General features: G+C 35.7%; 2 protein-coding genes across 2 annotated transcripts; one reads left to right on the forward strand and one right to left on the reverse strand.

The window, feature by feature from the left end:
- Window positions 1-1979: 1979 nt before the first annotated feature.
- On the forward strand, window positions 1980-16513 carry LOC118275565 (uncharacterized). Its single transcript, XM_035593574.2, has 5 exons — window positions 1980-2230; window positions 6206-6336; window positions 6870-7025; window positions 15708-15783; window positions 16003-16513. The coding sequence occupies exons 1-5, from the start codon at window positions 2089-2091 to the stop codon at window positions 16110-16112; spliced, it is 615 nt and encodes a 204-aa protein (XP_035449467.1). The 5' UTR covers window positions 1980-2088; the 3' UTR covers window positions 16113-16513.
- A 47-nt stretch (window positions 16514-16560) lies between these two features.
- Window positions 16561-21102, reverse strand: LOC118275394 (uncharacterized). The gene is made up of 4 exons (XM_035593324.2): window positions 20593-21102; window positions 19121-19294; window positions 18487-18619; window positions 16561-17172 (listed from the first exon to the last, which is right to left on the reverse strand). Exons 1-4 carry the CDS (start codon window positions 20864-20866, stop codon window positions 17052-17054), a joined length of 702 nt encoding a protein of 233 aa, XP_035449217.2. The 5' UTR covers window positions 20867-21102; the 3' UTR covers window positions 16561-17051.
- Window positions 21103-21981: the final 879 nt, after the last annotated feature.

Raw genomic sequence — 21981 nt, forward strand, 5'->3', positions numbered from 1 at the left:
GTATTATAGTATTAGTAGTAATCAGGGATATGTAATAAATATGTATAATAATGTTTATTTTCTTATGTTAAGGCACTGAATCACTGAAAAGCATTTGTATATAAAAAATAAGTACGCAAGTAATTCCTTTTAGAATCCTCTAGAAAATTCAGCACTTAGATACAGAAATCACGTGACTCTGAAATAGATACAGGCCTCCACGACCTCCCCACGTGTCATAGAATATTTTTTGGCAAAATTTCGCAACATCGTCTATCCTTATCTAGGATAGTCGTAGCACGGAAGCATATAACATCGGTTTGCGCAATACATATATACGTAGCGGATGTAGATGCGCGTGGGGGCTTATCACATCCGCGCATGCCAGCGAGACCACAGTACTGGTACTTCTTTTTATTAAATCCATATGTTACAGCGAGCCAAGTTACCCTAACTAAAGAACTCACCACGTGGAGACCACCACCAGCACCACCCCTACCTTTCCCGCAAAATTTGATGAGGAACTACACCGTACCGTATTACAAGGGACGTACAACATAAATTGTGAAAAGTGGGTGTACATTGTACTGTGGCAATCCGTGCTATAATGTGCACCTCTGCCTACCCTTCGGAGATAAAAGGTGTGCCGATATAAAAGGGACTTCACGGACCGGGCAGCAACATTCTCTGATAAACTTAAATTATTGAAAGTGCAACCTTCAACCTGCCGCCAAGCATCTCTTATGTAAAATCTTCTGGCTTGTAGACCTAGCTTAGTTAGGTACAAGGTTAGGTTTTGTTCGCCTTTTTTTTATAACGTTTCCCCACCCTAGGATTTTCTCCTGTTTCGCCGGTGCGTTTACAAACACACAAATCTACATACACATGACACCCAGACCCGAAACAACAATTTGTGGATCACACAAATAATTGCTTCGTGCGGGAATCTAACCTGCTACACGTTGCGCGGCAGCCGGTTGCCCAGCCACCGCACCGACCGTGTAGTCAAAACCGTGTAGTCTTTACACTAGGTTTACTGTTACTTTATGGAACTGTTTTACCGGAACAGCATTCTGTCATTATTATGATTGACCCATTTCCGTCCACTGCTGGACCTAGGTATGTCCACCAGCTCGCCTTGACACCACTGAGCTTGATCTTCAGTTGTTCGCATCCAGACGCTGCACTGGCCGCCACCTAGCGGATGTCGAGAAAACGTACAATTATTTAAAACTCGACGGCTAAGATTTTTGACAATACAATGATTAGCTAAGTCCACAGGCTAAGTCAATATGTAAAAAAATGCGTTTTTTGTTTTCTATTTACATTTCAAGTCTATTTTTCATTATGAAAACGGTCACAACATAAGAGTAATCCGAAAATCTCGTAAGTAAAATCTTTCTTTTCAGTCTTTAATTTTAATCGAATAAAGTTCAGTGGCGATATCAACAACCTATAGAAACTGTGTTCTCTTAATTTACGGCTAACGAGAGAGATTTTGGAATAAAATCGGTAATAGAGTAGTTGACAGGACAGATCGAAAATTAAAAATCTATTTACCACCGATTTCAATAACTTAATAGCATGAGTCAGTCTGGGTTGACAAGAGCTTTAATTTCTGCCTAGTTATTAGCTTGGCTAGAAGCAGTAGATTTTCTACCTATGTAAAAAGTAATTGCGCCTTAATAATTTACAATACACTGAATGGATGTATGTATGCCACGAATTGTATCTAAATAAATCACGTTACATTGTTAGAAGTGGATATTTTGTAGGAATTTTGACAATCTCTTCAGAATACACGTATAGGTTTATTACCAGATGGAATCTAACACATGCATCTAGAAAATAATATGGACACTTACTGGACTAAAAAATAAAACAACGATGCATGCATAGGTGTCTAGACCATAGACATAATAAAGTAATTCTAGACGAACCTTTTTTCTTCTAACACGAAACTGGCACTAAGACAACCAAAAATAAAAAGAGTAAACACCTAATCTACTGTCAAAAATAACACTGTCACCTTTTTGATACCTAAAATAAACATCACCATCATTTTTGTTATTTTGTTCGAAATCCTTAGTCTTATTAAGTTTTTACAAAATGTCGGGGTGTCCGGATCGAGATCGGCTCAAGTGCGATGTCTGCCGTACTATTAATTTGGCCAAGCATTTGAAGCATCCGAAACCAAACATGCAAATGTATGAAAAATGTCCTCAAACCGAGAAATACAGCATACGTGAAGGTGATCTACTCAACATTACCTTAATGAATTATTATAAACCCATCTATTGACAGGAGTGTGTGTGGTACTTAAATAAAGTTAGGTTATCTGTGGCCAACGCTCACGTACGTATATCTTTTTTTTACCAAATATCGACAAAAGTACTAGGACAGTAGAAGCAAGAGGAACCTAAACTTTCCAAACGTATTTTTCTGCTTTATACATCAACACTTATTTCGCATTCTTTAACCTGGCTTCCATAAACTTATTATTAGGAAAAACAGCCCAGTTCATAGGCTCATGCATTATCATAAACATAATTATTTGAAAAGCATCTCGATAATTTATTACCTAGCCAACATTTTCAGTACTAGGTCTGCATATTGTCTGTACATCTAAACTTCCTTCTGGCTCAGTCCTAAGATGTTTCAGATAACAAACATTTTATACTAACAAATAGAGTTACCATAAAAAAATGTTTTAGTAACAAGAGATAGGTAGCTAGATTCCTACCTAATTTTAGGTACTACTTTGAACCTAGCTATTTTGGTAAATGCACTTTTGAATTATGTTTATAAGTTAACTAGCTGTCAGCGGCTTCGCCCGCTTTCCCATGGGATAAAACTTGGTGGTCTATGTGTTATTCCAGACCATAATCTACCCCTGATCCAAATTTCATCTCGATCCCTTTACCCGTTTTGGCGTGAAGAAGTAACAAACAAATATACATATAAACTTTCACATTTATAATATTAATGGGATATATAATAAAATATTTTAGTGGCCTTTGCAATTCTAACAGTTTTTATTTTTATTTAGATGTATAAAGTATTTAGATTTTATTCGAATATTGAATAAATTATTGTCTCAAATAGGATAGATAAAAAATAGGGTACCTAATTCCTTATACCTTTTCTACCTATGTTACACTGAACATAGCCTAAATTTTCCAGACTCTAGTACTAGGACATCAGCCTGAATAGGAAGATTGTATGGCAGTGAGTCAGCTCTCAGCACCACACGAACGAACATATAAAAGCTTACGTGAATTCTATTTTAGTTCACATATAACACTGACCGAGCTGGTCACTGACTTCCATATTTACTGCATGCCCGACACAATAGAATCGTAATGTGTTTCTAACTTAAATTTCATTCAAATCGATAATTGAATAAACATTGTTATTTCAAAGCGTCACGTCTTCAGCTAATGAAATTAATATGCCTGTCCATCCAATTGGTTTTAAAGTGTCTTCTATGTTTATTAGACTCGTACTATTGTTTTACTCTGTTACAAATATTATAATTTCCATGATGAATCATGCATATTGTATGCATAAGTTAGTAGTTATCAAATTAAAGCGTGATAACGATTAACTTTTGAAAAAAATATAAAGAAACAAAAATAATTGTATCATTTGTATGTCCTAGATTAAATTTATTATTTTAGTGTTTAAAAAGACTACAAGGCATCAACTTTGAACCTACTGGAAAGTTGTAGCTACTACCTAGAACTTATACAATGTGGATAATAGTATCATAGAATACTAGTAGTACATAGAATGTAGGTACTACTTGTAGGAATTAATTCTGACAGGCTTTTTTTCCAAACCAAAATTGTGAAATATTATGTAACATCAACAGTTCATCTATAATGTTAATGAGATGATGATTACCAGACAGACAGAAAAATATGCTGAAAAAGCTTTGTAAAATAATCTAACACCCGTATTCACAAACGATACTTTCCTCAGTGAAGTAGCAACGCTCTGCGAAGTAAGGCATTTCTCACTGTGTAACATCTGGCAAGCCTTTCAATTCATAAACGATACTTAAGCGACCCTTGTCTAAGCAAACCCGTAGCGTTGAATAGAGCTCTGTGATTGGTTCTCGTATGTTGCGTATTTCACGTCGCTGCTTGACGTTCATATCAGTTGTCATACAACAACGTCAAAACATAAACAGTTACCGGTAACCAAGAACAATTTTGAGTTGTCATACAACGTCAAAATATAAATAGTTACCGGTATCCAAGAACAATTTTGAGTTGTCATACAACAACGTCAAAACATAAACAGTTACCGGTATCCAAGAACAATTTTGTTAATATTTGTGTTGGTTTTATATTCACAAATATGGATACAATAACAAAATCGGGATCCCTAAACACAACTGTCTGTCTGTCCGAAAAATACTTATATTTCTCTAACAAGAAATAAACCTTGTGACATCTATTGCCATTGACAATGGCTATGCGTTGCTTAAAACAGCTGGCAGGCTACTTTAGCTGTGCGTTCATTTTGAAGGACGCATAGTACCAGCTGTCACTCAAGTATTGTTTATGAATTAGATTTAGGGCCCTGTGCGCTCGCGCGCACTAAGAGACCGCATAGTATCGTTTGTGAATACGGGTGTAAATGTCTATAACTCAAAGGTGACTGACTGACTGACACAGTGATCTATCAACGCACAGCCTAAACCACTATACGGATTGGGCTGAAATTTCGCAAGCAGGTCGTGTTATGACGTAGGCATCCGTTAAGACAAGATTTTAGTCAATTCTATTCCCAAAGAGCTAAAATAGGGGATGCAAGTTTGTATGAAACTTTGACAATTTAAAACCAATAATGACGTACACCCCTTAAGAAAGGACAAATTCCATTAATAAATAATACTTCTTTACGCGTATGAAGCCGCGGGCAAAACCTAGTATACAATATGTCACAAAAATATAGGAAGTGCCTGTAATTTCATCATAATTTCTTTCCCAAACAAGTCGACGCCAAGTTATCTTCGAGATATAACTAAAAAATCACAAATATTCAATAAATATCAGTTAATTGGCAATCTCTACCTTTCTTATGAAGTCGATTAAAAAAGCAAACCTTTTTTGTAATAAAAAAAACAAAAAATGTCCAACGTACTAGGACATTATAAACTCGGATCGGTTTATTCTTTTCATTTTACATTTCTAGGTGAAATGTGAATTTATCAAAAGAATAAACCTCGCGCGCCACAATAGCGAGAAAGAGATGTAATTAAAATATATCTATCTCTTTTACATCCATGAAAGAGAGCCGTGTAATAGGTGACTGCCCTACATTTTACGAACGTAAGCTTCCTAGTCGGTATGGTGCCCTGGTGCTTATTACAAATTATGTAACGTCTTCTAAATGCTCTCAAACTTTTACAAGGCACTCGATTTACATAAATATTATTGTAATTCTCTCTTATTCACTGTAATTTTTCAACCAATCGGTTCATGAATAAAAACAACAGTTTATTTACTGATTCATAGTCGTTGCTGATAAAATGACATTAGGTATTATGTATTACATTGATTGTATTATCCTTGCCACTCGTCAATCGTATGTGACATTCGCATTTACAATTTTATTCCATTCATATCTCATTTAAAACCAAATTAACAAATTATTATCTACTAAATCGGTACCTCATTTTGCCATACTATGTATTATAATATTAAAATGCGGAAGTTTGTGAGATTGTGTGTTTATGTGTATGTTTGTAGTATCCCAGAGTCCCATACGGTAGTCTGACCAAATATCCAAGTAGCTGGAGATACCCATAAATGCTGCAATGCATCAAGTGGCGACATCTAGTGAACATAACAGAGGGAGTCACGATCCTCCGAAGTGAGGGAAACGACTAAGAAAAGAGGAAGAGTGTATGTTTGTTACTCAATCACGTCACACGATTGGTATGAAATTTTTCCTTCGGGACCACGAAACCGCTGGCAGAAGCCAGTACCTACATATTTTATGATGAGAACTAGATACATAAGGGACATTTTTGGGAAAAATATAAAAAATAATATCTTATTTTAATTAGGTACACTACTAATCATGTCATGGATAGGTAAATAATAAATTTTTAATCATCATCGTTTTGTTTGGGTACATACTTACTAAGATTGTTATACAGTGTTTAATAATTTTGTAATCAGGTAATTCTACTTACTTACTCGTGTTTCAGAATACCATCTGCATCCAACCTGTATAAAAGTATGCACCAAAGAAGAGTACAAGATGAAGAAAAGCGGCCAATCTCCTGTTGTACCCAGAGTACCTCACTACGTCCACGGAAAACTAATGTACGCCGTCAAAGTTAGTGAAACTTAACCTCTTTTAGCTCACTGCTCTCCTAGTACTAATTAAGATTTGATATGCTGTAATCCTTATCCTTAAGGTTGAAATTTCTCAGATTAGCTCAACTTTTAAGTGATTATTTAGTTTTATATTTTGTTTAGTTATTCTTTGGTTTGGTATGCGTTTTTTTTTTTTTTATTAGTCAGTAAACGACCAGACGGATCACCCTGATGATAAGCAATCGCCGCCGCTCATGGACACTTGAAACACCAGAGGCTTTGTCGATGTCCGATGGTTAAAGGAGCAAATTGAAGTGCCAATTCGTGCCACAGTGATGTTTTGAAGAAAAAAATGTTGATTTAAAAACTAAAAGCTTACTTATACATAAATATTCACAGATTTTACTTACTCATACTTTATACAGTCATACATATTAACAGCACACAATAATGTGTCTTACAATGCTTAGAATAAATCCACAACCTCCTATGCATTTCATCGACTTTAGTATTATTGACTCGTTTCAACGTTTTGTCTATGCTCCTCGACAGGCTGGCATCATAGTAGGTTCTCTTTACTTCACGTACACACAAGGAGTGTGGGGCGACCAACGACAGGTTACAGAATGCATTCGCCGATGGCAGGAATATTATCGAAGCATCAACACAAGGCGCCCGCCAGTTTTTGACAAGTGTGGTAACGTGATTGTAAGTACATCGTTAAGCTGACTTTACCTCTAGGTTCCTACATCATAAGAATCAAATTCAAGCGCGCAATTCAATTCGTGCTGCTATTGTGAGATTTTAAACTACTCGTCGCTCATGTAATCCTAGTACAAATAGTTACGTCACCAGTCGTTCGATCAACTTTACCGACTAACGGCAGGTTTACTATCCTCTATCTATCTATCGATAGATTTAGCTACTAGAGATAGGATTTCGATCTTTTTTTCTAATACTAGTAATGCCAAGGTCAAGGTACAATTTTATTTAAGTACAATTTTCAGAATTATATCAAAATGAAACATCATTCTACCTCTACAACCCATTTAAAAACAAAGGTTTTCGAACTGAAAGAGGCCACTTTTTTATATAAGGTTGCTAAGGTCGCCCATTGTACTCTTTAATTTCTTTCTCATTTTAATGGCGTTTATAGTTGAATGTGTATTACAATATTAATTAGTAATATAGTGTATCGCACACTAATAATATCTACTGTCCAGCTAAAGCTTAATACACAGATATTAAATTAAACACTAATATTGATTAGTTACTTAAATACATAAAAAACAATTTTAACAAAAAAAAACCGACTTCAAAAAATAACTATTCCAAAACAAATTAATATGCACTAAAAAGTAAAAGAAATAATTGCGTATTTTTCAACAACTTAATAGATCAACTAACTTTACTAACTCATCACACACATTATAATGTACCTAAGTAGGTACAATTATTAAATAGTCAAACGAACTTACCTGTAAGTGAAGTTCGACTGTAATTATTCTTGTTGTTGCATTGTCCGAAGATGATTAGGAAAACAGTTGTAGTCTCGGCGTTAGTCCGTGGCGTCACACATAATTTTAAAGATTAAAAGCTTAAATTTCTGAACGCAGCCATGCACATTGGCAACACTGCGTCTGCAACACTAATTTCATTAAGTTCATAGCCATTTATTGGTTTTACAACATAGGGTTCATGTTTATATTTATATAACATGAAGGATCTGGGTAGGGTGGGACTAATCATCTTCGGACAATGCAACAACAAGAATAATTACAGTCGAACTTCACTTACAGGTAAGTTCGTTTGACTATTTAATTATACTTGTTGTTGCATTGTCCTCTATGATTAGGAAAACAGTTGTAGATGTTCAAAGACCAGTTGTAAAAACAATAACCATTTGTTTAAAAATAACAATCAACAGAGTTATTTTTTAAAAAATATACACTTCTTAATTAAATATATAACTGAACAGTTATATATCTATTAACTGCGTAATTCAAACTAATTCCAAATATCATTCACATTGTTGAAGAAAAAATTCTAAGAAAACTTTTATTAATTATTGGTCTGTTATGAAAAAACTTGCAAAAAATTTAAGACTCTCCAATCCAAGCAGCCGTTCGTCGTATTTCATCAATACTTCCCCACTTGCTGAAAACTGCTAATGTTGTTGCATGTCGGGTACTGTGTGTTGAAAATACACTAGTGTCAATTCCACTCTCTTCCATGGCTCTTTTGACCCAACGGCTGATTGTACTGAAGCACACAGCTTTATATGGCTCCTTTGTAGATACAAATAAGCTAGTACTTTTAAAATCACGTAAACCCTTTGTAACTTTTAAATTGTTGACCACCGCAGTGGCTGGACATACTCCTTTCCTAGCATTAAAGAAAAGGATCAGTTATAAAAAGTTGACCCTGTTTGGTCCTAAAGTCTTGATCAATCTATCTTTTACAAATAGATTGATGAATTGATTAATACAGTCTTGTTTCAAAGTCAAAGTCAAAGTCAAAGCATTTATTTCAATTAATCCTAAATTAGGCACTTTTGAAACGTCAAATTGAATTGTCCGTCAGTCTGTCTGTCAGTGAAGCTAGGCGCTCGTTCCAAAGTGTTGCTTCGAATGGAGAAGAACGAGCAAGAAACTCCATAATCTAATCATTATCATCATCCATAGTTTAATCATTATATTAATAATATTAATCAGGGCTACTGTTTGAGCCCTTTAACCCGTGGCCAACGTTAATAAGGTTTTCTTGGTAACAATCTGCAGATAATTCTTTCTCTAGAGTATAATTCTTTTCAATATAATCAAGTACAAAGACATATCCCAAGTATTATTATATTTGGGTTTGGGGGTCTTAATTTAAAAATCCCTTGAACAATCTTTTGATCTAATGATCGGTATCCAAATGTGGTCCTATAACTAATGATAGAGCTAATCTTACGGAATTCAAATTACCATATGTTACTAACTGTAACTCTTTCATTGAATCACAAAGTATGGTACTGAAATAACTTCAGTAATGGTAGGCTTAGTAATGTTTATATTTATGGATTTAAATACTTAGCCTATGATACTAATGCACATGCATGCATGATTTGCATGATTCAAAGTATCTTTAGATATTGAATTCATCAAGACAAGAACTGCTTCATCACAAATTCCTAACTCTATGTTTTCCTGATAATGCTTCTACCATCAATACCACTTTCTTATAAAAGGGGTGTAACAATCTGGAATTATGCAAGATAAGGACTTAGAAGGTAAAAATATAACAGGTTCCTTTAACAATAATCTATTAACATTAACAATAACCACTGAGTGACCCAATGGGGCACAACTATTATACCTGTTGCTTTGTCTGTAATTTATTTTCTAGGGTTTTAAGAACCATAGAGAATGGAGGAGAAATAATAAATAAAATAAGCTGTATTTAGTCCAAGGAATGGTGAAAGCATCAACTGCAACAGCTCCTAGGTCTGGTTGCCATGACATATAAGTGCAACACCTTGCATTAGTATATATCAATAACCTTTGGATTGTTTATATTGCTCAGTTCCCATTTTGTAATGTCTATCTTCCTATCTTCCTTCTAGACTCAAAAAAGCTATCACACTATCTTTAGTGTTTATGTAATTAGCATCAAACAATAGTCTTTTAAAATTCACACCATTGCCAAATATTCTTAGAAATCCTATGTAAAAAATTATATTAAATTCCTCCTAATCTATTTATACATATAGGTTACAGCAGTAATATTATCACTATTTCTTCATTTATAAGCAAACATTTTTAAAACAAAAAAGGCAGCTATTCATTCCAGTGAATTTATGTGAGCCCTAGACTCTTTAATTAGCCTAAATTCTAACTTTAATCATAATTTTATACAGTAATTCTTTTATAAGCTTGGAAAAAACAATAAAAGAATATATTTCTTTCCTTTTCAGTAATGTTAAGAGTCATATCTATAGTATTGTATAGTAACAATAAAAGTTACAGTTGTAACATCACACTTAACTATTCTCTTTGCTCGGCTAACTATAAATCCTAATGTTTTTAGTAAATTCACAGTTGCTTGTATGTTTTGTATACACTGTTGTTATAACAATTTTGTTTATGTAACATAATAACATAGTTGTTTCATATACTTAAAAAAACAAAAAGTCATCTAAATAGATAACTGATATACAACCTCTTTCTCTTAAGAAAACCATCATTGGTTCATGATTTTTGTGAATGTTGATGGAGCCGTACAAAGGCCCAAGAATAAAACATAAGTATTTAACTGATAGTGTTTTCCTTAAAAATAAATCTTAAATATTTCTCACTATCCTTGTTGATACTTATCATATAACAAGTATATTTCAGATATAAGATGACAAGAATATCATCTTTTTGTAAAAACTTGCACACTGTTCGGTATTTTCCAATTTGAAATACTCAGTTTCAACAAAATTATTTAAATTCTTTAAACTTAGAACAAAACGAAAAGTTCCATTGCTCTTTTTAACAAGGAAAATAGGTGAACACAATGAATCTTTTTACAGGTTTGCAAGTTTGTATTGCTTTCATAGCAAGTACTTAACTGGTTAATTTCTGCGGTGATCTGTAAAGATTCTAGTTCAGAAAACCTATCATTTTGAGTACAACTCTGGTATGGTTTACTATGCAAAAGGATTGAATATCCTGCAACCCAACCGAGAATAATTGGATCTTGAGTTAAACTCTGGTGTGGTTTATCACACAAAGGGGTTGAGTATCCCGCAACCCAACTGAGAATAATTGGATCCTGAGTTATCAAGTTTTCAATTATTTAAGTGGTAGTTAAGTCTACTCACCTGTTGGTTCATTTGCGTTGAGGTTGACTCCTCTTGCTCTCCCTGGTCCTGACTGCTGCTGGTGTTCTGGGTGACGGCCCCCTCTTTTTAGCATCTGCCTGAGGAGGACCCCGCCAGTTTGAAGCTTTATTATTATTTATTTTAGGAGTACCTGTCTGAGGCACCCATGTACTTCGCTTTGTAGTGAACCTTTTTGTTTCAGCCACCTCAGTTCTTGATCAGATCTTTTGACTGATCTTGCTGTTCTGATCTCTTCTCCTAGATCTTCACCAAATAGATAGATTTCTGTTCCAGATTGCAATAGAAAATCTTTCACATTTTTATTTATAACTGATAACAGGAGGGACTTACGTCTCTTTCTATCTAAATTTATAGTCACAGAGTAGGATTGGAGCATCATTCAGTATTCTAATGATATCCATCTATGTCCTTAATTATCTCTCATGCACATTTGAAGACATGAACCCAGACATGCCAAGGCTGTTGAGGTTTGTTTCTGTTTTGTTTGTATCATTTGGTCACACTTCTGGGATTATTAATCATTGATTGTAGTGCTTACCTCCGGGTTTAACAAAAGATGCACCATTAATTTCATGTTGGAGAACGGTGAATTTTCATCAGTATGCCATTCCCCCAATCACCTTTGTGCTATTTGTTTGTGTAACTCTCCTCCTACTCTCACCAGCTGTGACTTCACACCTTATATGTCTATTACCTGAGGATCCAACATCTCTTCATGTGGTAAGACTTCAGGTAATTCTCATAAAGATTCTATATTTTCCACATTTACATCTTGTTGTACAATGTACATATGTATCATTTTGTTGAGCATTGCTCAATTCTATGCATTCATTATCCGGAGGGACATTTTCAATGTCTTCCTCCATGTAGTGTGATAATGTTAATGGTGTCTTTCCAGTTTCTGGAAGTAAAACACAATGCAAGCTGTGCTTATGGTACAGCATGTGACTTATGGTACAGCATGTGGCGTATGGTACAGCATGTGGCTTTCGCCACATCACAATATAACCATGTAAGTTCCCGCAGAACTTCCCTTGAAGGTTATAAAGACTCAACCGCGTGTGCTCCCACAGAACACCCCAGAGGTTGATTATTTGATAGCTTAGCAAGACTCAACCGCGTGTGCTCCCACAGAACACCCCAGAGGTTGATTATTTGATAACTTAGCCATTGTAGACCACGTACGCCCCCGCAGGACGTCCCACAGGTCAGGCCAGTTCTTGCTAGAAAATAACCGGCCTTGTAAATGCTCGTGCGATTCCTTGTACATAAGTATCTATCGCGCATGAAATAGCAAAATGTCGCCGCGTCCTTTACATACACATGCAAAGCGCAAGACGCCCAGGCACAAAAGTAAAAACACACGTTCTTTAAACGGTGTAGCGTTAAATGTTTTGCTGCATAGCGAAGCTATAAACTTTGTTGCAAACTTGCAAAAGATGAAAGGCCGGCCATTTTCGTACCATCATCGCTCGAATCGGAGCTCAAAAGTTCCTTTTCAAGTTTCTTCAATTTCTTCAGCAGTTTTAGATCTTGACTCCGACTTTATCTTTCCCATATTACAGTTTTAGAAACACTTATTTTAACTAAAAAATGGTAAAAATGTGGGAAAACGTGACGCCGTTACGTGACATAAAATCCGAATGAAATTAGTGTTGCAGACGCAGTGTTGCCAATGTGCATGGCTGCGTTCAGAAATTTAAGCTTTTAATCTTTAAAATTATGTGTGACGCCACGGACTAACGCCGAGACTACAACTGTTTTCCTAATCATAGAGGACAATGCAACAACAAGTATAATTGTTATTTCTGGAGTCGGTGTCAGCCAACTAAGATAGGTTTGTTATTTACCTATTATCACAACAAAACATTACAGTTTTACACCAGTTGTAAGTAGGTACTTAACCACCACTCCGCCCGTACCGTTCTAGTTGTTGGCGTTTCCTAGGCTGACACCGACTCCAAAAATAACAATAATTGTACCTACTTACATTATAATGTGTGTGATGAGTTAGTAAAGTTAGTTGATCTATTAAGTTGTTGAAAAATACGCAATTATTTCTTTTACTTTTTAGTGCATATTAATTTGTTTTGGAATAGTTATTTTTTGAAGTCGGTTTTTTTTTTGTTAAAATTGTTTTTTATTTCTTGATTTTTAGTGAATAACTTATTTGCTCATATGAGACAGCGCCGTTTAAATGAATAATATTAATATCTATCCATGTTGACTCATAATTACATTATTTTCAAATGTATTTTAACCTGATACCCTTACTTATGATCTGCTGAGCCGACAGCTAACAGTAACCTGTTCATAAGCTACATACATAGTCAGTTGTCAAACACATAAACAGATTAGATACCCACATAGGCATACAGTCATGTAACTCAGACAGCACATCAAGCTACCCATCATTCTATACCAGATATGCTACTATCTGTCCTAAATTTTATAGCTACTGAGAAAGATAAGCTAGTATGCATCACTTAAACGTAAACGCAGAGCTCATTCTGCTCATTTTTGAGGAGTTCCCTGGATTATCTTCCACATTTATGGTCAAACTTTAAAAACAATTATATGGAACCACACTGCCATCGTACTCTTTCAAACACAAAAAGAATTTCTCAAATCGGACTATAACTGCCAGAGATATGCATTTGTCAAACACAAACAGATTAGGTACCTACATACACATGTAAATCAGACAGCACATCAAGCTACCCATCATTCTATACCAGATATGCTACTATCTGTCCTGAATTGTATAGTTACTCAGAAAGATAAGCTAATATACATAACTTAAACTCAAACGCAGAGCACATTCTGTTCATTTTTGAGGAGTTCCCTGGATTATCTTCCACATCTATGGTCAGACTTTAAAAAAAATTATACGGGACCACACTGACATCGTACTCTTTCAAACACAAAAAGAATTTTTCAAATCGGTCTATAACTGCCGGAGATATCGATTAACATACATAAAAAAAAAAAATACGGTCGAATTGAGAACCTCCTCCTTTTTTTGAAGTCGGTTAAAAACATGTAACTTAACATTACATTATGTTTACACACTCTTCATAAGTTATGCAAGCCTAGTAATAAGGAGGCTGTCTTGTAATCGGCGCGAGTCATTCGCATTTACTTTCGCAAAACGTCTGTCCTCTATGAACGCCATTTGCGTATTGGCTGAGTCGGGTCCAACAAACGCGCAACGTTGTTGTGATTCTGGCAAATATTTTGGCGCCATTCTACATTCTACGTCGCTACCACTAGATACTCGTCGATCTATAACAGTCACCTATACTGCCAGGCAATTCACAACCATTGCTCTTTTCACTTGAATTGTCTAAACATACTTGACTTTGTACGGCGCAATGGATTTAGTCAGTTAGAGATTGTTTCGCTACACAACTGCTGCTATCCTGGTAGTTTACGCTACGCTCAACAGACCATGGTTCAGTTTTCACTCTACTGTTAATTCAGTTTGCCGCCATTCACATTAGAAAATTCCATTTGACCTTTTCAAATGTTATGTTTGCCTAGTGCTTGCACGTCAGTTACATACGAGGGACGCCGTTCTTGGCATAGTATTGGTTCATTCATTCGCCCCCACAATGCCGGTCAATGAGTGTGTATTCGCATTCTCGCGCTGAATCGTTGAGTGCAAAAAAGCTAGTGTACTGTGAGCAGTAACCAGGTTTTGATTAACATAAACAAATCCGGCTCATATTAAGTAGGATAAAATAATAGTTTCCTTAGTTTTCAACGCAGATCACTAGATTAAAATATCTTACTACTGTTCTGTATTGTTCCTGTTTATATTTTTGATAGAATACGTAGTTTTAGACGGAAATCACACGAGTAAACACATCATAGATTCTAAAGTAAAAATGAATAATTATTTAGGTCACATCTAAATCCTAAAAGACAAAGTCATAATATAATATATCTAACTCAGACTGATTCTATTCAATGGCATAATCATTTGACATATTACAGCATGTGAGGTTGCCCTTCTTAGATCCTTGTAACCATACACCGAGGGAGGCAGGGTGTATGTGGTGATCAATATCGCCTATAAAACCGGTAACGTAATACTGGGCGGAAGTAACGTCCTACGCGTTGATAACCGCCTGGTATAAAATGGGGTCATATCATTACAATGTTACTTTACAAGGATGAAAAACTGTAACGCTCGGTTACGCTGAGCAAGGCTACTCTAAATAAATTAATTTAATGTAATAATAACATGGTTATGGCATATTATCATGAGGATGCTATTTTTGTATGATAATAATTCCTAAAACTAATTCAGTATCTATCGTGGCGTGCTAATTTTTAACAGTCGGATTCGATTCGTAATTATTCGAGTAAAAAGTGAATTGTTGTACCATATTCATTATCACACATGACACACTGATAGGAGAGTGACAGCACAGAAAAGAAAATAAATATAAACAGTGGACGTTGAGCAAAATGTCCCAGTTTCACTGGATGCTGATAAAATGTTTTGTTTTCAGAAAAAGGATACAGTTGAGAGTATATTAGGGCCCGCTTATTCACTGTACAAAAGCGCTGTGACTACGTGTTTCGCTGGTAAAGTATCTTGTTTTAATACCTTTATAGCAACTACTTTAATATTAATATTCTGTCTGTGTTTCTATGTTAAAGAAATGAGTAATAGTCCATCTTAATATACAATCCCTTGTTTAATATTATTGAGGAACACTAAATAGGTGGTTTTGTTTATTATTATTTTCTGAAGACTCGTCTATCGATCACGATTCCTAAGACACATCGTTTTTTAATCCGCAGGTGTTGTCAAAGTACCGCTCTTAATCAAATGCGCTTATTTTGATTACCTGAAAGCTTTAGAGAAGAAAGCAGAAGAAGAGGCAAGGGAAAGGAAATTAAAGAAAAAATGATGAGCAGTATAACCTTCGTAGACAAGTAACTAGTATTGTATTGTAAAAATTGATAAGTTAATTTGTAACGAGACTAGGCAGAACTAAGTGAAAGTATCAAGTCCATCTTTGTACGAAAAGTTGACCTAACATTTCATTTTCTATCTTCAAGTTTTTGTGAAACCGTCAAAACAGTTCAATAAAATTATATCGATATAAAAACATTGTATAACATCTAATGAAATAAATTAATGTTCACTGTATAGCGCTTACCGTAAGCCAAAAATTAGTTTCAAGTCGTAATGAAGGAGACAATTTGAAATTATGGTAAGCAACAAGAAACGTATTTAAAAAGAAAATATTATTTATTGTATTGTTATTCTTTTTGTTAAAAATGTAATATTAAATACGTTTTTGAAAGATTTATTGCACAATTTATTTGTATTCTTACTTATTTACACAGTTTAGGTATACAGTATGGAGATCACTCATATGACTTAAATGAAACTACAAGTAGTACTCGTCCACAGAAGCATAATACAACTAAATATTTCAACGAAAACAGAAACTTATAAAAATCAACATAAATAATTAAATTAATCAAGTATTAAATTCTATGTGAACAGCTCCATGTTTCTTGACCACAGAGAAGCTTTAATGTTATAGATTGTCTAGGAATGTTACGGACACGCGACTGTTATAATGCCGTCTTTGTAAAGAGTGTCCAAATTAGCTCAAAGAGAATAATGCACTTTTTAGCGTATCTACTGGGCGTTTTTGCTCATTTTTCGTATATCGTCAGCCAAGAACGAATATGTGGTTTAAATTAAGTCATAAGAGGTCTCCCCATATATTATGTACAGTTTTGTACTTAAAAAAACTTAAAATGCATGGCATAGGTAGCCATGTCACCTACAAAATCAAATTATAAGTTTTCGTTTCTTGAAAACTATTTAGCAACTAGTATCTTTGTTGTCTCCGTCTAAGGTCGGAGGCTTGAAGCTCGAAGAAGGCGGGATTATCATCAGGGGATCCTCCAGCTAACATGTACTCCAAGTGTCTGATGTAACAGATGGCTATCCTGAAATTAACATTAATACAACATTAACGTTTCATCTATAATATAAAAATAAGTCGGGTTTTCCTTCCTGACGCTATAACTCCAGAACGCACGAATCGATTTCCACGGTTTTGCATTCGTTGGAAAGGTCTCGGGCTCCGTGAGGTTTGTAGCAAAGAAAATTCAGGAAAACAGGGAGAAATCACAGGGCAAAACGGAGTTCACCGGGTTTGCTAGTATTAAACTAAGATTATTAAGCCACCACTGACAAACAGAACGCAAGCGTTGTTCCACGTCGGTTTTCTGTGAGCATGACTCTCCCACACTCTACATTTTATGGCTTCTCCCATTGGGTTAAAGATGCGAGTTGATGTGTGTACACATACATTCAAACTCAGTTTGTTATAATTATTATTTTGGGTAGCGCCTGTAATAAAATGATAAGCAATACCCGAGCCTAAGCTATTGCTAATCAACACCGCCAGTGACTAGACTGTGCATTTGATACAGTAGCTCTACCAAATTGCTTCTCTGTAACGCGTCACTGATTCATTTATTATAAGGATTTTTGTATGATATAACCTACAGATTTGTTATCATCCTAAAACATGTAGGTACCTGGTACCTACTTAGCGCCTGATGATTAAGTCAGGCGGTCCTGTAACCTAAGTACAACTTCATCATTTTCAAGGATTCCTACTTCCCAATATACAATCGGGTGTTTTGAAATGAATTAAAATGAATGAAAGTGAAATGTCATCCCATTTGGCCTCTGGCACTTTTTACTGGTACGTTATCAGTAATACCAAAAAGGCAAAATGCTAGACACTGAGATCGGAAAGAATTTGTGAATCATATTTTGTAGAACGATCGAACTCGCTACACATTGTATAGCAGTCAGCTTAGCTATGTCTTTTTTAAGGAATATCTAGAGGAGTCAACGAGCTAATGGATTATCTGACTTAAGTAATCATCATCGCTCATAGATACCCACAACACCAGAGCAATTACAGGTGAATTGCCAGTATTTTGCAGGCGTATTCCTACGCTTTTCTGTCTGTGTTAGAGGTAACACAAGTTACAGGTAAGCGTTGCTTCATGATAATTTTTTGGGTTGCCGTTGACGGCCATGCTATCACTCCGGCCGACCGGCTCATTCCTGCCAAAGCATGGCTCTTGCACATAAATTATTATAGCAATTATGATAAATGATAGAAATTGGTTACAAGATAACACTTTTACACGTCAATCTTTAAAATAACTTGATGAGGCCGACATTTCCTATCCGACTACTCTGAGAACTATGCTTGCTATAGTCGAGTAAGACATACTTACCTTAAACATTCAATTTTAGAGTATTTCTTCTTGGATGGCTTAGTGACTGGTAACTTGGAACGTAACAAATCGAAAGCGCGGTTCATATCCCTCATTCGCGTCCTCTCTCTGTCGCAGGCTGTCTTTTTGTATTCTGGAATTGTAATGCATTAACTTCGTTTAGACGTTGACTAGTCAAATATTTGTTGTTGTATCGTCCCACCTTTTATCCCCAAAGGGGTAGGCAGAGGTGCACATTATGGCACGTAATGCCACTGTACATACACTTTTCACAATTTGTGTTAAAGTCCCATGTAATAGGGGGTGAGCCTATTGCCATATACCGGAGCCCAATTCCCTCCTTCCCAATCTTCCCAATCCCCAATACCCCAACAACCCTTAAATTCTTAATCCCAAAAGGCCGGCAACGCACTTGTAATGCCTTTGGTGTTTCCAGTGTCCATGGGCGGCGACGCTTGCTTACCATCTGGAAAGCAAGCGCCGAACGAAGCACGAAGCACAACGCAAGCGTTATTTCACGTCGGTTTTCTGTGAGGCCGTGGTATCACTCCGGTCGAGCCGACCCATACGTGCCGAAGCATGGCTCTCCCACACTTCACTATGACATTAATTAGAAGATATAGCAAGTGTTTACCTTTCTCCAACTGCATGGCGCGTTCCTTCCAATTCAGGACAGTGTCTTGTGTGGGGTCGTCCGTGCCATATTTGGAGGTATCCTGGGATTCGTGAGAGTAGTCTAGAGAGGACTCGGAGTTCGCTGTCTCAACTACATTCGTTTCTCTATATTCTTGTTCATAGTATCTGGAACCTGGATAAATACATCTTATGAAACCTTCATGATGAAACGGCCATACATGGACTATGGACTGCTCGAAGTCAAAGTCAAAATCAAAATTATTTATTTCAAATAGACCGAGAAGGCACTTTTGAACGTCAAAGCAAATATTACAAATATATTAAAAAAAAAAACACAAAATGTCTGTCTGTCGGTCAGTTCTCTAGTGAAGCTATTTGGTCGTTCGTCGAGTAGTTACAATCAACAGCTTGCCTGCCTTTTTTGCCTTTGATAACTGCTCGAGCAGCTCGAGTATCAGTTCATTATGCAGTCTCAGCTTGAAGCAGCCGATCCTGACTGCTTTAAGTAATCCATGTATGGTGGCCCTTAGAGACGTATTCTTCCAACATTTTAGTCTACTTTACTCTGCCGATTTTACTAGAAGAAGCTCATAGTCCGCGGAAGTGGACTGTCTAGTGACAGTTAATACCATCTAAAACCACACTGGTTGTTTATCATCTATAACAACCAGTGTAGATTAGATGATATTAACTGTCACTGGAATCTGGTCTGGTCTAGTCATTGAATATTGATGATTTTAGCTTTTTTTATTGAATAAGCAGTTAGATCACCTGAAAGCAAGCAATCAACACCGCCCGATTGACAGTCAGACAAACAGTTATAATATAATATAAAGCAAATATTAAACCAACTTAAATTTTATGGAAATAAATAAAAAGTAACGACGCGTGACGTCAGGATAGGACATGGCCATACTATCATTGCTTTCGAATACCTATGGCACTATGACTATAACAACTATGACTATGACTTAGACTATGGCAACTATGAGTTTCATATCTACGTGTGATCTACCTACTATATATTATATTTTAGCACAAACATATTGTAAGTTATGATGCGCGTTCTTTTCCATTGAAATCTACATTTTAGAACAAGCACCTAGCTTCACTGACAAACAGACAGACGGACAATTTAAATTAACGTTTTAAAAGTGCCTAATTAAGGATTAACTGAAATAAATGCTTTGACTTTGCAAGTTGTAACTTCCAATTCTTTGGGTCTTTTGACGTAAATTTCAATAACTTTAATCAATAGAAGTATTTGCCATCAGACGGTCATAAGCATACAGCTTAGTTGTTATTGAATAGATGATTTTATTTAGTAAGGTACGTTACAGAAATCAGACTTGTTCAATGTTTTATATAGATTGTTTACCTGCCATTCTGGTATACTACCAAACAATAATTTTAAATGTCTCTTAGTACCTATTTAAGATGTAACTTTAAAGTATGTACGTAAAACCTTACCTTCAGAAGCACTGTGATCCAATTCATGCGGTCTGAAGTAACATATTCTTCTTGGTTCATAATCCTCTAGTACATAAGATCTGTGATGTGATATAGTTTTGTCATACTTTTTATGGGAAAACGTGTGTTCCTCTTTGGGTTTATCATCTTGTCGCCCTATTTCTAGAATAACGCGATCTTCTGTCTCTCTCTTTTCTTCGTCATCTTCTTTAACGACTGTGTAATTTGCAATCAGGGGTAGTGGTGCGTCATCCTCGTATGTTTGACTGTACATTGCGATACAATTGCACAAGTAGCTGACAATGTATTCTTAATCTGCTGACGTGTCAGTTTAGCGCACTTGATTCAATATTTACGTGTCTTTGGTGCGTTCATGTGTCGGTTGATAGTTTCAATCCTAACATTAGTTTGACGATCACAGTTTTCGTTAAAGAACTATTTAATACACTTGAACTATTCTTGTTAGAGGACCGTTCTCTACCTGTTTCAAGTATGGACTGTGTCATCCACATTTGTGTCCTATTGTAATGCATATTCGATCAAAATGGTGCTGTATGTACACAAGTGTCGCGGTACAATTTTTAGTTTTCACCGAAGAGGGCCAGCCTATTGTCTCGCAGTCTTTTGTTAGCTATTTGTTTTGTACCGAACCTCTGAGACACTCGTACTCCTAAGTGGATTAAATACCTTCTATTTTTATGGAAATGTGGGTGACACACGGGTATCAAAATGTATTAAAATGACAAAACTCGTTATTGATCTAAGGTGTGAACTGCGGAGCAAGAGTTGTCTTTTTACCAATAGTACCTATTAATCAATCTTTCTTTGAATTATAAACCGATCTAAACATAAATAACTATTTCTGTGATGCCAACCGATCAGGTATTTGGTTTGCTGTTCTTTTTATTTTATCCCCTGCTTATCACTTCAAGAACATTGGCTCCATTTTTTTCGCTTTTTTGTTGTTTGTCATATACAAATTAAAACGCGGTGCATTAAAACGGTGCAAGGCTTTTTAAAATACTTCTTTTAACACATTGAATGCCGTGGTTGTCACCGGTGACCGACGTTACCGGAGGATTTGCCTTGAACAGTTTTCTGTTGGCAGTCAAAGACTTAAGTAATCTATCAGACTCTAAAAAAGTCTTGGAAACTGTCCCGGCCCACACAATTAGTGTTTATATTTTAAAGCTATACCTTTACATACCTAATTTAACTGAATAAACAAAATAGGTAAGAATACTACTTGGCAAAAAGAGTACGGAATAAATTCAGGTCGCAAGTATTGCATTAATAACTTATGTAGCATGATAGGAAATGGTTAATTTAAGCCATACAAATTGATAATTTCAATGAAATCTGTGAAAAGCCTCTAGGTAACTGAGTACT

This window comes from Spodoptera frugiperda, chromosome 8, assembly GCF_023101765.2.
Source record: "Spodoptera frugiperda isolate SF20-4 chromosome 8, AGI-APGP_CSIRO_Sfru_2.0, whole genome shotgun sequence".
Classification (NCBI taxonomy): Eukaryota; Metazoa; Arthropoda; class Insecta; order Lepidoptera; family Noctuidae; genus Spodoptera; species Spodoptera frugiperda.